This window comes from Hyaena hyaena, unplaced genomic scaffold (assembly GCF_003009895.1).
Source record: "Hyaena hyaena isolate Hyena2069 unplaced genomic scaffold, ASM300989v1 scaffold_10, whole genome shotgun sequence".
Taxonomy (NCBI): domain Eukaryota; kingdom Metazoa; phylum Chordata; class Mammalia; order Carnivora; family Hyaenidae; genus Hyaena; species Hyaena hyaena.
Window position 1 is genome coordinate 7,584,321 of NW_024080642.1, and position 17,474 is coordinate 7,601,794.

At 36.1% G+C, this 17,474-nt stretch overlaps 1 protein-coding gene across 1 annotated transcript in view; it reads left to right on the forward strand.

Annotated features, from left to right (window-relative positions):
- PAFAH1B1 (platelet activating factor acetylhydrolase 1b regulatory subunit 1) overlaps positions 1-17,474 on the forward strand; it is a 77,072-nt gene that overhangs the window by 52,830 nt on the left and 6,768 nt on the right. Inside the window, exons 3-9 of the mRNA XM_039252340.1 lie at positions 1,061-1,145; positions 1,395-1,469; positions 2,503-2,709; positions 9,031-9,199; positions 11,502-11,604; positions 12,347-12,575; positions 16,213-16,314. Of these exons, the coding sequence (XP_039108271.1) occupies positions 1,061-1,145; positions 1,395-1,469; positions 2,503-2,709; positions 9,031-9,199; positions 11,502-11,604; positions 12,347-12,575; positions 16,213-16,314 (970 nt within the window). The remainder of the gene's footprint in view (positions 1-1,060; positions 1,146-1,394; positions 1,470-2,502; positions 2,710-9,030; positions 9,200-11,501; positions 11,605-12,346; positions 12,576-16,212; positions 16,315-17,474) is intronic.

Consider the following 17,474-nt stretch of genomic DNA (forward strand, 5'->3'; position numbering starts at 1 on the left):
AAAACAGTATTTTTTTAAAAGGCAGATTTATGTCTGCTGATGAAGAACGAAGGTTAAGATTAAGTGGGTTTATGTGATATTGTGTGTAAGATTTTATATATAATACATTGCATTCTGTTTTAAAAACAAATGTTGATGACCTCTAGAAGAAAATGCAGGAATGTGTGTGTATAGGTAGATTGTCTCTGAATATACAAAACACTGATAAAGTGGTTACCTGTTTGGGGGGGGGGGGTCAGTGGTGGAAAGAATATTTTATTGTGTACTTATTTAACTTTTGTTTAACCTTGCATATATGCTAACTTTTAAATTATTTAATAAAATGTTTTATAGGAAATCTCAAACAAATAACTATTTCTGTTACAGTGGTAGTTAGGGCTCAAAAAAATTGAGAGACATTGGAATGGGTTGCTTTAGGAGCTAGGTAGTTGATTTTCTTTTTGAAAAATTATAAGAGCATGAAGAGTCATCTGCTAATTCAGCTTTTCTAGCCTTTGATTTCTAATTCTAAGTGAATGTCTCATTGCGATATTATACTAAGTTTATATATAGCCTGTGCCCCTTTTTTCACCCACTCAAATGGTTTAAAGTTATCTCTGTTATTAAATACGTATTAATTATAACTCACCAGGACAATTGTCTGTGTACAACTAAATTTCAGTTGCTAGTCCTTGAGCACCTACTAGCATAACAAGTAGTAAAGGAAAGCCAAATGTATGTAAACATGAACAAAATTGATGATTACTGTCACAGATTGATAGCTGTTATATAAGCCATATCTTAATCCATAGAGTTCCCACATCTTGTAAGGTAAGCAGTGCAGTAGAGACTTAATACTAAAAGCTCAAGAATAATGTTACGATATTTTGGATGTACTACAACAGAGCTAAATGTTTTAGAGGCTTTGGGAGAAGGTTTCTTTTTTGTGAAATACTTGTATGATTTAGAAGGGAATACTCTTAAAAGAATGTCTTAAGATTTATGAGATTTTAAATAAAATATTTTTTTAACATGGAAATCAGACTTGTTAGAGGTAAAATTTGAATTTGTTTTCTTTCAGAAATCGAGCTATAGCAGATTATCTTCGTTCAAATGGCTATGAAGAGGCATATTCAGTTTTTAAAAAGGAAGCTGAATTAGATATGGTATGTTTGACCTTACAGTTATTCATAATATTTAGTAAGTGGATTTTACTTAAGTATCAGTAGCTAACAGTCACCTCATTTATCACAAATCTTCCCACTTGTTATTGTGGTTTACTTTGGTACTAGGTCTTCATCTCCCCTTTTTGGTATAATCAGATATTTAGCAACATTTGGGCTTAATGAATGGTCTGGTTTGAACTATTGTAGGTGAGCTGTTTTTCAAAAGGTTCTCATTTTTTTTTTTTCTAGAATGAAGAATTAGATAAGAAATATGCTGGTCTTTTGGAAAAAAAGTGGACATCCGTCATTAGATTACAAAAGAAGGTATCTGTGTCTTCTTTCTTTAAAGTCACTTGTATTTGGAGTATTATTATTTAAACTTTCTGAAAATATTAACATCCGTTATTCTGCATTAATTATATTTAATCTTGAAAGGTAAATGAAAATACATTTTTATGCATTAAAAAACTTTGACGTTGACAGGTCATTGCTGATACATGCTAACTCATGCATCCCAGGTATTGGCTCCCTTTAATCTACACAACCCTGACTTCAGGGAATGGATACCAAAAGAACTCATTTGTGCATTTAGATAGGAAGAATGCATGTAGCCAACATGATGTTAGTGAAGGAACACTAAAGTGTGCTCTTAGACAAATCATTTTCATCTCTGAGCTTTTTATTTTTTTTATTTATTTTTTTAACTTTATTTATTTATTTATTGTTGAGAAAGAGAGAGACTGAGCAAGGGAGGGGCAAAGAGAGGAGACAGGATCTGAAGACAGGATCTGAAGCCCCAGTGTGGGGCTCGAACTCACAAATTGTGAGATCATGACCTGAGCCAAAGTTGGACACTCAACTGACTGAGCCACCCAGGTGCCCTTCTGAGCTTTTAGTTTTGTTTGTATAGTGAAGGCAGCAAATAATATCCTGGCCCTAAAATTTATACTCTCAGTAGGCAAAGTCAGAATAAATAAATAACATTTCTATAATGTGAGTTAATCCAGAAAAAGCTCTTAGAAAAGTACCTAACACATATATGCATTTTAGCTTTTATAGTATTATAAAGTTGCACTGTTCTTCCTCTAAATTGGTAGATACAAATTGAAAAAGAATTTTTTTCAGTTAAATAGTTGACACAATTGTATTGAGTTTTTCTCAAGTTTCAGTTTTATCACACCACTAAAATTTTGGGGGTATATCATCTAGATCATTTTCAATAAAAATTGAGGAAAGCTTTGTAAACTAGCAAGATTTTTTCAAGAATCCTGACAAAACTAAAGGCAATTTTTTAAAATATCAAATATATTCTTTTTATCAGAATCTATCTGTATATAACTATGTGTTCCTTCTCAAGGTTATGGAACTAGAATCAAAACTAAATGAAGCAAAAGAAGAATTTACGTCGGGTGGACCTCTTGGTCAGAAACGAGACCCAAAAGAATGGATTCCCCGTCCACCAGAAAAATATGCATTGAGTGGTCATAGGAGTCCAGTTACTCGAGTAATTTTCCATCCTGTGTTCAGTGTTATGGTCTCTGCTTCAGAGGATGCCACAATTAAGGTAACTTTTTCAAAATTAAAGATGTACAACAGGAGAATTGTTAAAAGCAGATTAATGTTAATTGGGTAAAAGAAAACAATCTTGAAGATGAAGACCTATATAGGACAGGAAAGACAGGAAGGACTCTTCAAAACTGTGATTGTTCTAAGCCTTAAAAGACAGAATTAGAATAAAATTTCATTGTAGCTCCTGAGAGACAAGCTGCCAAGTAAGTTCACTGATGAATTTGAGAAAATTGGGTGTTGCTAATTTAGTGTCGGGGTGCAAGTCACCTACTACGTGAATAATATTTGTTCTTGGAGAACGAAGGTATACGTGTGCTTTGTTTTAAGCAAGTGATAGATGAAAATACAAGGTTACAAAATCAGTACTTCAGCGGGTATTTATTTTGAGAGAGAGAGTACACGTGCGCACGCATGAGTCGGGGAGGGGCAGAGAGGAAGACAGGCTCTGAAGCAGCCTCCATGCTGATAGTAGCAAGCCCAACGCAAGGCTCAAACTCCCAAACCATGAGATCATGACCTAAGCCAAAGTTGGATGCTTAACTGACTGAACCACCCAGGCGCCCTTCTCCTTGATGTATTTTAAATACTGGCTTTAGTTATAAATAGTAGTTCTCTCCAGGGGTGTGGGAATATGTGAGGTTTTCACTTTATAAATTATGTCTTTCTCTCATTTTTCTGTTTTTTTTACAGTAAGTGCACACATTTCAATATTCTTTTTTCTTTTTAATTCAGTGTTGGTGCTATTTTTTTTTAATGTTTATTTATTTGAGAGATAGGGAGGGAGGGTCAGAGAGAGGGAGACAGAATCCCAAGCAGGCTCTACAATGTCAGCACAAGAGCCCAATGCAGAGATCAGACTCATGAACTATGAGATCATGACCTGAGCTGAAATCAAGAGTCAGCCACTTAACCAACTGAGTCATGCAGGTACTCTTAATGTTTTATCTTTTAATCCAGAAAAAAGTTGTTTTTATAATTCCTTTTGATTCAGACATAGTACAGTAACAGTTGTATAAACTACCCGCAGAAAGTTAAGTAAAATATAGTTGAAAGGTTTAGGTAAGTTTCTCTGTTCTTTTATTTATTTTTTAAGTGTATTTATTTTGGAGAGCGAGGGAGAGAGAAATCCCAGGCAGACCCCATGCTGTCAGTACAGAGCCTGACACAGGGCTCAGTCCTGCAGTTGGTGAGATCATGACCTGAGCCAAAATCAAAAGTCAGGCACTTAACCAATAGAGCCACCCAGGTGCCTGTAGGTTTCTCTGTTTTAAGGCTTATTTCAGATTAAGTTCTAGATTTTATTTATTGAGGTATACCTAAGAAAACATGAGTATCAGGTTAAGACTATACATATGTCACCTAACAGCAGTCCAGCATAAAATACAGAATGATTTAAATGTGACTATACTTAATTTGTTCTTCAAATTAAACATTATTTTATGTTTTCCTTATGTGGTTGCTTTAGTTTCTAAATCAGTGGCTTCCTTCCATCTTATGGGCTGGTGATCCATGCAGTGAGCTACAGAGTAACTGGAAGAGAGTCTTAAAATCATATGTATATGGTGTAGGCTGAAAATAACCTAATACATTATTAACCTGTTGCTATTTTTCAAATATAGGTAGACGTGAATTTAAATTATTGATTTCATGATAGTCTTGTATGTTATAAAACTACACTGCTGTCATGAGGCATAAGGGTTATTAATAGGTTAAAAACCCTTTCTTACTGATTTTTCAGCAGTGGTATAAAAGCATAAACAAAATTGTTAATGTACCATCTTAAAATTCATCTATTAAGTGAACTTGTTACAAATTGGGGCGCCTGGCTGACTCAGTCTGTATAACATGTGACTCTTGATCCTCAGGGTCCTTAGTTCAAGCCCCATGTCGGGTGTGGAGCCTACTTAAAAAAATAAAATACTACAAATGGAAGTTGTAAGGTTGTTTTTTTTTTTATGTTTATTTTTGAGAGAGAGAGAGCGCATGCAGATGCATGGGGGAAGGACAGAGGCAAAGAGAGAGAGAATCTTAAGCAGGCTCCACAGCCAGCCGCAGAGCCTGACTAGGGGCTCGATCTGAGGACCATGAGATCATGACCTGAGCCGAAATCAAGAGTCGGACGCTCAACCAACTAAGCCACCCCAACAAAAATATTTTATTATATTAGTTCCCTTGTGCATCTGGTAAACACAACAGATTTGGTGGTTTGTTTGTTTTAGAGGAATTCGTTTACATCACCAACCTTTAAACTTAAGGGAAAATGAAGGTTAGATATTTGGAATAATTCATTATAGTATTTTTAATTTCATCATTTTAATTTTTGAAAGGTCATTTATTTATTTTTCTTTTTTTAATTTTTAATTTTATTTGTAAGTAATCTCCACACCCAACATGGGGCCCAAATCCACAACCCTAACTAAGATCAAGAGTTGCATATTCAGCTGACTGGAGCTACCTAGGCACCCCTGAAAAGTTGATACTTTTTTTTTAAGCTTATACTTTTTGACCCAAAATTCTTTTTCACCAAAGATTTTCACTTACAGAATATTTTCGGTGATAATGAAAAATTAGTCACACTTTGTCCCTAAAGTGTGGGGGGAGGCAGCAGTGCCTGAATGGCTCATTTGGTGGAACCTGTGACTCTGGGTCTTGGGGTTGGGCATTTGAACCCCACATTAGTGCAGAGATTACTTAAAAATAAAATCTTAAAAAAAAATGTTTGCCAGGGTTTTAATCATATCCTCATGTTGAGAAGCAAAGGGAAAATGGGATAATGAAGTACAACACAGTCATTATGCTTAAAAATAGCGTAGAAAAAATGGAAAAACCATGCCTTGGGTAGGATAATGGATATTTTTTATTGCCTTTATGTAAATACATTATTAATTGTTTATCATGAGGATTCATTTTTATGATCATACAGAAGGTAAAAAGTAAAGGAAAAAATTCTTTTTCTTGATACTTACAAACTATAAAATGCCTTGTTTGCTCATCATTTATGAAAGAGTTCATTTTCTGGGTACATTTATTTTAGAGAAAATGCTCTAGTGTTCTTTGACAAATGCATGGAAGGAAAGATGACTGATCACACCTTATTTATTTTTAGCAGGTCAAGTATTTCCTGAACTCTTGGTGTCAAAATTAAACTAAATGGGACAAAAATCTTACAAAAAAAGAAAATTATTGACCAATATAATATCTCTGAACACATATGCAAAATCCTTAATAAATTATAAGCAAATTAAATCCAGCAATTTATTAAAAGGTTAATTAATATGATCCAGGTAGGGTTTATCACAGAGTGCAGGATTGGTTCCACATTGAAATTCATCAGTCAGTGTGGTACACTCTGTCAACAGAAAAAAACATAATAGGTTCAGAAAAAGAACCTGACAAAATTCCAACATTCATTCATGATAAAACTTCTCAGCAAGTTAGGAAGGAAGCTTCGTTAACCTGATAAAAGGTTAAAAGGTATCTGAACATAATAATTAATGGTGGAAAACTGAATGCTCCCTTCCCCCATCAGGAACCAAGGCCAGGGTGTTCAGTCTCAAACACTGACATCCATGTTTGTACAAGAGTGCCTTGCCAGCGCAGTAAGGAAGAAGATGAAATAAAAAGCTTACAGATTGGAAAGGAAGAAATGAAACTCTTTATTTGTAGACAACATGATCTTCTATGTAGAAAACCCAAAGAATCTACAAAAAAACTACTAGAACTATGGCTGAATTTAACAGAATCACTGGATACAGTGATTAATACAGGATTAATATTCAAATGGTAATTGTATATCTATAAAGTAGCAGTGAATAATTTGAAAATTAAAAATTGAAAATGTCACACGGTCACATCAAAAAAAACCTCAAAATACTTAAGGATAAATCTAACAAAATATGTACAATATTAGAAATCACTTCTGTGTAGAAGTATTTGAATATATGGTAAAAAAAAAAAGTCTGTTTATATTAAGAAGGGTATGTACATTTTCTGTAAAAATATGTAGAAGGTAGTTTTTCTTTAAAATTTTTTAATGTTTTAATTCTTTTTGAGAGAGATAGAGACAGCATGAGCAGGGGAGGGTCAGAGAGAGAGGGAGACACAGAATCTGAAGCAGGCTTCAGGCTCTGAGCTGTCAGCACAGAGCCTGACGCAGGGCTCGAATCCATAAACCGTGAGATCATGACCTGAGCCAAAGTCAGACGCTTAACCGACTGAGCTACCCAGGCGCCCCTAGAAGGTAGTTTTTCTTAGGTGAGTTTTTTGTATTCTTTTTTATTTCACATTATTATGTGTGAGTATTAAGTTCCTCGTAATTGCAAATCTTGTATCTACTTAGCCATTCCCCTAATATTGGATATTTAAATTGTTTCCAAGTTTTCAAAATACATTTTCTAAGTGTCTTTAAATTGGTTGGTATATATATCCTACTACCAATAAATTTGAACCTATTATAGGAAGAATGGAATCAATCATTTGATTTTAGAGCATGTAATTGGTGTTGGGTAAGGACTGACTACATTTGGCCACCAGAATGAAAGTCTTAATATGTTCTTGATAGGTCATTATTACCATTATCTTAGAAATAACTGTCTTTTAAAGATGTGGCAGTGACTTCCCATTTTTGCATCAAAATGACGTATGCTTTTGTTAACCTATTCATTGGCAGTAACATCTTGGCCTCTTAGATGTCTGAGTTCTGCTTGTGTATTAGAACTAAACAATCTTAGATGCTGGCGAGGATGTGGAGAAACAGGCACCTTCTTACACTGGTGGTGGGAATGTAAACTGGTGCAGCCCCTCTGGAAAACAGTGTGGAGGCTCCTCAAAAAATTAACAATAGAACTCCCCTACGACCCAACAGTAGCACTGCTAGGAATTTACTCAAGGGATACAGGAGTGCTGATGCATAGGGGCACATGTACCCCAATGTTCATAGCAGCACTTTCAGCAAAAGCCAAACCATGGAAAGAGTCTAAGTGTCCATCAACTGACGAATGGATCAAGAAGATGTCTATACAATGGAATACTACATGGCAATGAGATAGAATGAAATCTGGCCACTTGTAGCAACGTGGATGGAACTCCAGGGTGTTATGCTAAGTGAAATAAGTCAGGCAGAGAAAGATACCGTAAGTTTTCACTTGTATGTGGAACAGGAGAAACTTAGCAGAGGACCATAGGGGAAGTGAAGGGGAAAATGTAGTTAAGGAGAGGGAGGGAGGAAAACCATAAGAGACTCTTAAATACTGAGAACAAACTGAGGGTTGATGGGGGCAGGGGGGAGGGGAAAATGAGTGATAGGCATGGAGGAGGGCACCTGTTGGGATGAGCACTGGGTGTTATATGAAAACCAACTTGACAATAAACTATAAAAGGAAAAAAAAAAACCTAGGAAAAGAAGAGCTACTTAGATCCAAAGTAAGCAGAAGAAAATAAAAGATATTGGTCAAAAGATACAAACTTTCAGTTATTAGATTAGTAAATTCTAGGGATTTAACATTGAGTGAGCTTGGTAACTATAATTAATATTCTAGTATATACTTTGGAGTTTCTAAGAGAATAGGTCCTAAATGTTCTCAACACACATTTTAAAAAGTTTAGTTATGTGAGGTGATGAATATATTAACCTTATTGTGTTAATCATTTCACAATGTATACTTGTATCAAATCATTACATTGTACACCTTAAACTTACACAATGTTATATGTCAATTATACTTCAATAAAGCTGGAAAAAATAAAATAAAAATTAACGTATAAAAAAAAGAATTGAACAATCTTGGGCACCTGGTTGGCTCAATCAGTTAAGCATCCAACTTCAGCTCAGGTCATGATCTTGTCATTGGAGTTTGAGCCCTGCATCACGCTCTGTGCTGACCTCTCCCTTGCACTCTCTCTCAAAAATAAACAAACATTTAAAAAAAAAAAAAAAGAATTGAGCACTCTCTTTATTGTCCCTGAATATTCTATGTATAGATACCTATCATAACCACCCCCCATAATTTTTGTCCTTAAATTTACTTGTTTACATGGCTGTTGTCTCCTGTAAGACTGGGAAAGGGACTTTGTCCTTTGGCTGTGTATACCTACCTGCTAGTATTGTTTAGGTATATGATAGATAATATACTAGATGTCTGTTTTAGTAATTACAACTTCAGTTTCTCTGTAGAGAAAAGACCAATTTATGCTTGAAGATTGCAGTTTCTAAGACAATTACTCCTTGTCACTTGCTCATACTGGCCTGCTGAGTGCTAACACGAAGTGAGAAAGAAGGGATGGGTTGATGTTAACTAACTTTCTGATTACTTGACAGGTGTGGGATTATGAGACTGGAGATTTTGAGCGAACCCTTAAGGGGCATACAGACTCTGTACAGGATATTTCTTTTGACCACAGTGGCAAGCTTCTGGCTTCCTGTTCTGCAGATATGACCATTAAACTATGGGATTTTCAGGGCTTTGAATGCATCAGAACCATGCACGGTAAGGGGTAGAGGATAATGTTTTGATATTGATTTGTAACATGACATTCCAGAGAAAACATACTGTTTTCTAACAGTGTGCAGGTTCTATTCTTAATTGTGTCAGTGGAAGAGCATATAATGCAGAGCCCATGGATAAGCCACAGTAGTTGAGAGTTGTTTCAATTATGAGGTTTTAAGTATCTCTTAGTGGTTTATATAAAATACTTAATTTATTTTCAGGAATATATTTGGATAAGAAAACTGCTGTGACATCTGTCTTCAAGAAAAAAGAAAAATGAAGTTATTGAGGATTTTTTTGTTCTTTCCTTTTTCTCTCTTGGGAAACAAGTTCATAGAAAATAGATACAGTAAAAGCTGGAATCTAGCATTTCTTGCTCACTTTAAAACACACACACACTGTAAAATGTTAGCTTGTTTTGTTGGTTCTTGTCATAGAGACTATTCTCTGAGGCAGCTTGGCTTTGTGGGAAGAACATGGGCATTGGAATCCGACCTGGGTTCAAATTCCTACTTGTTTACTTGTGGCATTGGGAAATTTCATCCTCTTTCATCTGCAAGGTAGAGGTAATAATACCTGTCTTAGGATTGTTGTGAGGATAAAATGAGATCATATACATAAGTTATCTTGGTTTAGTATCTGAAACATAGGAGGTGCTCACTAAATAAGAATTTTTGTTGTTTCTTTAAACATGATATAATTTGAATGTTTGGATTTTGTATAAGGAACACATGCTGTGTTGGTAACAAAAGTCTTTTTTTAACAGATATTTCAGTGATATAAGTTGTGTGTTTACATAGATAGTATAATTTGAAGGGTGTATTTTTTTTTTTATGTTTTATTTCTGAGAGAGAGAGCGAGCGAGCGAGCGTGAGCAGGGGAGGGTCAGAGAGAGTGGGAGGCATAGAATCTGAAACAGGCTCCCGGCTCTGAGCTGGCTGTCAGCCCAGAGCCCGACATGGGGCTTGAACCCACAAACTGTGAGATCATGACCTGAGCCGAAGTCGTACGCTTAACCGATTGAGCCACCCAGGCGCCCCATAGTGTTTATGTTTCTTTAAGAAGCCTGTATCTTGTTGCTCTGACTTAATAAAGAAGAAGGGGAGTAGGAGATACAGGCCTCCCGTTACCAAATGAGTAAGTCAAAGGGAATATAAAAGATATTCTAATAGCATATGGTGACAGATGGCAGCTAGCTACACTTGCGTGAGCATAGCATAATGTATAAACTTCTCAAATCAGTGCATTGTACAGCTGAAACTAATGTAACATTATGTGTCAACTACACTCAAAATTTTTTTTAAAGAGGAGTTCTTGGGGTGCCTGGGTGGCTCAGTTGGTTAGACCTCCGACATCAGCTCAGGTCATGATCTCGTGGTTCATGGGTTCGAGCCCTGTGTCGGTCTCTGTGCTGACAGCTAGCTCAGGGCCTGGAGCCTGCTTCAGATTCTGTGTCTCCCTCTCTCTCTGACCCTCCCCTGCTCATGCTGTCTCTCTATATATATATCAAAAATAAATAAAAGATTTTAAAAATAATAGTAATTTTAAAAAGAGTTCTTTCCAACCAGTATATGTATTACTTAAAATAATTACACTTATGAAGATTCTGTAGGGCTTTTTCCACAAAGGATAGCTAATTAGGATTAATGCATATAGAATAATGCATTTTTTTACCCCTATGAACATTAACAACAAAAAAATCTTTCAAACATTAGTTTTTGGGGAAAATGTTTATTTTGAGGGAGAGAGTTGGGAGTGGAGGAGGGGCAGAGACAGAGAGAGAGAGGAGCCCACTCTGTGGCTCGATACGAACCATGAGCTCATGACCTGAGCCAAAATCAGGAGTCAAATGCTTAACCAAGTGAGCCACCGAGGTACCCTGGACCACTATTTTAAACATGGAACAAAATCTCCATTATTCTTTCTGTTTAGCTTTGTAAATCTTAAATAGTTGCAATTTATTTCTTAGGATAATCAACCATGGAAATTTTTGTGTTTTGCTACTGTTCATATATAAACATTCAGCATATTAATATATCCAGATCCTAATGACACTGATGTTAAAACAGTTTTACAAGTCATAAATTGAGCTTGCTACTTATTTCATTGTAGATTCTTTTATTAAGTTGCTAATTCCGTAACTTTTTTATGTGTAAATCCAAAGTTTCTTATCAAATTTAGATAAAGCCCGGTGTATTTCAATTTGCTGTGATATTTGAAATCCCATGGTGAAATCTCATGGTAATCTGAGGTGTAATTTTACTGTATATATCACTTAATACATTGCTGTGTTATGTTTTAGGCCATGACCACAATGTCTCTTCAGTAGCCATCATGCCCAATGGAGATCATATAGTGTCTGCGTCAAGGGATAAAACTATAAAAATGTGGGAGGTGCAAACTGGGTAAGTAGGTTTGGTTGAAATGGTGTCAGCTGAAGAGATACTAAATAACCACATGTGTTCCGAACAACCATTTATTTTATTTTGACTTTAACCCAGAATAATCATGGTGCTGTTTGTATTATATACTTTAAAATGAGGTTTGAATCTCTAAATGTTTCCCAAAAAGGAATAGAGAAATTATTTTTTTTAAAAACTTGTGTCCTTGAGAGCCATTTTCTATGCAATGGCTTATTATCTCTGTGGTCTTCTTTTAGGTGATTTCTCTATGGGTTGAAATAAAATGTAAATAACATTTGTGCAGGTAGGCACGTTAGGCTTAATTTGGTTGTGCTTAGAATGACACAATTGTTATAATAAAACCTTAACCTTCTACTTACTAGTTTTACCCAAATTAGTAGAGTATGTCTTTTTCTCAACAAAGCCGTAAATATTTTTGTTAGGTTTATTGTGTGTGTTTATTTTTAGAAGATTTTATTTCTCTATATATTTTACCGCCTAGAATGTGTTGATTGGTTAGCTCCTTAATGATACTTCCATCAGCTTATTTTGACTGATGTTTGATTTTCCAGCCTGTCCCCATCTTTCATTAACCATGAATGTACGTTTATTGTGCTGACTGGCATATGATTACTCTAACATGGTGCCATCCTCCTTATTCTAGTACATAGCTAGTTTTATATTGCTTCTGGGAAGTGTCCCAGTGATTGCCATTCATGATATAAATTATTGCTTATTTTGACAGCTACTGTGTGAAGACATTCACAGGACACAGAGAATGGGTACGTATGGTGCGGCCAAATCAGGATGGCACTCTGATAGCCAGCTGTTCAAATGATCAGACCGTGCGCGTATGGGTCGTAGCAACAAAGGAATGCAAGGCTGAGCTTCGAGAACATGAGCATGTGGTAGAATGTATTTCCTGGGCTCCAGAAAGCTCATATTCTTCCATCTCTGAAGCAACAGGATCTGAGGTATGTGATTTATATATCATTTCATGATTGTATTGCTGATATCAGAATCTTGGGAAACTTTTCTCATTCTCAATTTCAGGGCAGTTAATGCATTGAAATACCTGCATCCCATAATTCTGAATCTTGACACTCTTCACTCTTTCGAACTTGCAGAAATGTTTACATTTTGTAACTAGTGATTATTACTGCTGTCAGCTGACCCATGATTTGTGCTGGGGATGGTGAACTCTCCTGAAGAGTAAAAGTGGTCATTACATTTATAAGAAGTACCGTTGTTATATGAGTATACCAACCAGTGCAAAATAAAACTAATGGGAGAGGCTAAAGTTATCTTTTAGAAGAATAGCCTTCTTTAATGAACGTAATTATTTATGTTTATGGTGGAATGTAGTTTAGTATTTAAATATTTCTTATGGAGGCCTCTTGATCACTAGAAGCACTGGCTGAGTCTGGAGTTTTATTTATTTGTGTGTTTTAAGTTTTTAGTTGAATCACCTGGTGCTCATCACAAGTGCACTCCCCATCACCTATTTCACCCATCCCCCCACCCATCTCCACTCTGGTAACCATCAGTTCTCTGTAGTTAAGAATCTGTTGGGGCGCCTGGGTGGCTCAGTTGTTTAAGCGTCTGACTTCGGCTCAGGTCATGGTCTCACAGTTGGTGGGTTCAAACCCCGCGTAGGGCTCTGTGCTGAGACCCAGCTCAGAGCCTGGAGCCTGTTTCAGATTCTGTGTCTCCCTCTCTCTCTCTGACCCTCCCCTGCTCACGCTGTCTCAGAAATAAATAAAAAACATTAAAAAAAAAAAATCTGTTTCTTGGTTTGTCTCTCTTTCCCACTGTCCCCCCCTTTGCTCATTTAAATTCCATATGCAAGTGAAATCTTATGGTATTTGTTTTTCTCTTATTTCACTTAGCATTATACTCTCTAGCTCCATGTCATTGCATATGGCAAGATTTCATTCTTTTTTTTTTTTTTTAATGTTTTATTTATTTCTGAGAGAGTGTGAGCAGGGGAGGGTCAGAGAGAGAAGGAGACACAGAATCTGAAACAGTCTCCACGCTCTGAGCTGTCAGCACAGAGCCCTACATGGGGCTCAAACCCATGCACCGTGAGATCATGACCTGAGCCGAAGTCTGCTGCCCAACCGATTGAGCCACCCAGGCGCCCCAAGATTTCATTCTTTTTTATGGATGAATAATATTCCATTGTATATATACCATATCTTCTTTATACATTCATCAGTTGATAGACACTTGGGTTGCTTCCATATCTTGGCTATCATAAACAGTGCTGCTATAAATATAGGGATGCATGTATTTCCCTTTGGATTAGTGCTTTTTTTCTTTTCTTTTTTTAAGTCTTTGGGTAAATACCAGTAGAACAATTTATAATTACTGGATCATAGGTTCTATTTTTTACTTTTTGAGGAACCTCCATACTGTTCTCCAGAGTGGCTGTACCAGTTTGTATTCCCAACAGTAGTGCAGCAGATTCCCCATTCTCCACGTCTTCACCAACACCTGTTGTTTCTTGTGTTTTTTATTTTAGCCATTACAACAGGTGTGAGGGGATACGTAATTGTAGTTTTGATTTGCATTTCCCTAATGATAAGTGATGGTGAACATCTTTTCATAAGTCTGTTGGCCAACTGTATGTCTTCTTTGGAGAAATATCTGTTCATGTCACCTCATTTTTTAACTGGATTTGTTTTTTGGGGTGTTGAGTTTAGAAGTTCTTCATATATTTTTTGGATATAAGTTGGATACTAACTCTTTGTCAGATATGTCATTTGCAGATACTTTCTCCCATTCAGTAGGTTGCCTTTTTGTTTTATTGATGTTTCCTTTGCTGTGCAGGAGCTTTTTATTTTGATGTAGTCCAGTAGTTTATTTTTGCTTTTGTTTCCTTTGCCTCAGGGGACCTATCTAGAAAAAAGTTGTACAGCCAGTGTCAGAGAAATTACTGCCTATGCTTTCTTCTAGGATTTTTATGGTTTCAGGTTTCATATTTAGGTCTTTACTCCGTTTTGAATTTATTTTTGTGTGTGGTGTAAGAAAGTGATCCAATTTCATTCTCTTGTATGCTGCTGTCCAGTTTTCCCAATACCATTTGTTGAAGGGACTATCTTTCCCATTGGGTATTCTTTCCAGCTTTGTCAATAATTAATTGACCATATAATTGTGAGTTTATTTCTGGATTTTCTACTCTTTTCCATTGATCTGTGTGTCTATTTTTGTACCAGCACTGTAGTGTTTTGATTACTACAACTTTGTAATATAACTTGAAGTCTGGAATTGTGATGCCTCCATCTTTGCTGTTCTCTTTCAGGATTGCTTTGGCTATTTAGGGTCTTTTGTGATTCCATACAAATTTTAGGATTATTTGTTCTAGTTCTTTAAAAAATTCTATTGGTATTTTGATGGGGATTGCACTAAGTGCGCAGATTGCTTGGGGTAGTATAAACATTTTAACAATGTTCAATCCATGAGCATAGAATGTCATTCCATTTCTTTGTGTTGTCTTCAGTTTCTTTCACCAGTGTTTTATAGTTTTCAGAGTACAGGTCTTTCACCTCTTTGGTTAGGTTTATTCCTAGGTATCTTATTATTTTTGGTGCTATTGTAAATGGGACTGTTTTCTTAATTCTCCTCCTGCTGCTTTATTATTGGTTTTTAGAAATGCAGCAGACTTCTGTACATTCGTTTTATATCCTGCAGCTTTACCAAATTTTCTTATCAGTTTAGTGGAGTCTTTTGGGTTTTTACTCACAAGTTTTATATTTCTTCATGGTTCTTAATTTGTACTTTTCATGATTCATTCTTTATGATTAATAACTTATTAATAAAGTACAGAATATTGTTTCCTTGAATAAATTGTGTGAGCCAAAATTGACCACATTTCACTTTTATAGAGACAGTCCTATCGTGGGTATTTTAATAACAGAAGGAAGAGAATCTTCTTCCTCTATCCCACCCTTAACTCCCCAAGATTATTTTTCTCAAATGAAGCTTCTGTAGAAATCTCTTAAATTTTGGCTGTTTGGTTGCATTTTCAAATTCTTTTTACTGCCCTCTGGTGGTGGTTACTTACCATGTCATAAAGTTGATTCTGGTTTGGATGTTACATAAAGACTGACTTAGTTTTAAATTTTTTCTGGATTCCAGAAGTCTTGAGCAGTAAATTTATCATGTTAGTATTATAGAAACTGAATCTTAACCTAAATGGAGATTTTCTATTTTCATATTGTCTGGGTCCTTCCTGTGTAGCCTACATATGTCAAAAGACTTGTGTGTTTCAACAGAGGAAAATAAGAGTAAGTCCTGGAGATCTAATTGTACAGCTTGCTGACTATAGTTAACAATACTGTGTTGTATATACTTGAAATTTGCTAAAAGGGTAGCTCTAAAGTGGGAGATGGTTATGTGAGGTGATGGATATATTAATTAACCTGATTATGGTGATCATTTTACTATATATATGTATCTCAGAATATCAGATTGTATGTAGTAAATATATACAATATTTTCCCCAAAAATTGCATTTTTATAAAATTGAAAATATAGATCATTGATAGAAGTCATTTAAAATCTTAAGTTCTTAAATGTAAAAACTTAACTTTTGTATATTTTCTGTAGACTAAAAAAAGTGGCAAGCCTGGGCCATTCTTACTGTCTGGATCCAGAGACAAGACTATTAAGATGTGGGACGTCAGTACTGGCATGTGCCTTATGACCCTAGTAAGTTTGCATAATCTTAACTGCTTCTTTTGCATCTTACTGTGTTTTTAGTTTTGGGGGTTAGATGCCTTGTGATGTCTTACTAAATAATCTGAATTATTCCAGGCTTTAAAATAATGTCTTTAGGGGTTCCTGGGTGGCTCAGTCGGTTAGGCGTCCAGCTTCGGCTCAGGTCATGATCTCATGATTTGTGGGTTCAAGCTCCACGTCGGGCTCTGTGCTGACAGCTCAGAGCCGGGAGCCTGTTTCAGATTCTGTATCTCCCTCTCTCTCTGACCCTTCCCTGCTCACACTGTCTCTCTCTCTCTCTCAAAAATAAATAAAACATTTAAAAATGCATACTTAAAATCTTAACAAAAAGAATAGGAAAGCACATGCTCTCCTCTCCTGAAATAACACAGGTCACCTTAATTTCCCCCAATGTTTCTGGCTCCTGTTTTTCACCTGAAGGATGGTACCTTTTACTGCTTTATTTTGGTGTAGCCATGGAAATGTGGTTTTGTATTTTACTTTTAAAATACATTTTGCATTGGGGCACCTGGGTGGCTCAATCGGTTAAGCATCCAACTTTGGTTCAGTTCACACTCTGGCAGTTCGTGGGTTCGGCACCCACATCGGGCTTCGTGCTGACAGCTCAGAGCCTGGAGCCTGTTCTGACTTTGTCTCTCTGTCTCTCTCTCTCTCTCTGTCTCTCTCCCTCTCTCTTTGTGTCTCTGTCTCTCTCTCTCCCTCCCCTGCTCACACTCTGTTTCTCTTTTTCCCTCAAAAATAAACAAACATTAAAAAAGGTTTTTTAATAGATATTGTATTTAACTTTTGTTGAACTTTCTACCTCTAGTCATTGGTGACTTCTATAGGTCACTATAGTAGAACAAGGTATTTATTTGTTTGTTTGTTTAAATTGATTTTAAGAGAAAGTATGTGCAGGGGAAGGGCACAGAGAGAGAGTGGATGAATCCCAAGTAGGTTCCATACTGTCAGTGCAGAGTCTGACACAGAGCTCAAGCCTACGAACTGTGATTATCATGACTTGAGCTGAAATCAAGAGTTGGATGCTTATGCGACTGAATCGCCCAAGCAGCCTGGTCAAAGAATACGTTACCTTGGTCATCTTTTTTGTTTTTTCTTTCTTCTTTTATTTTTTAACTCCCCTTTCTTGG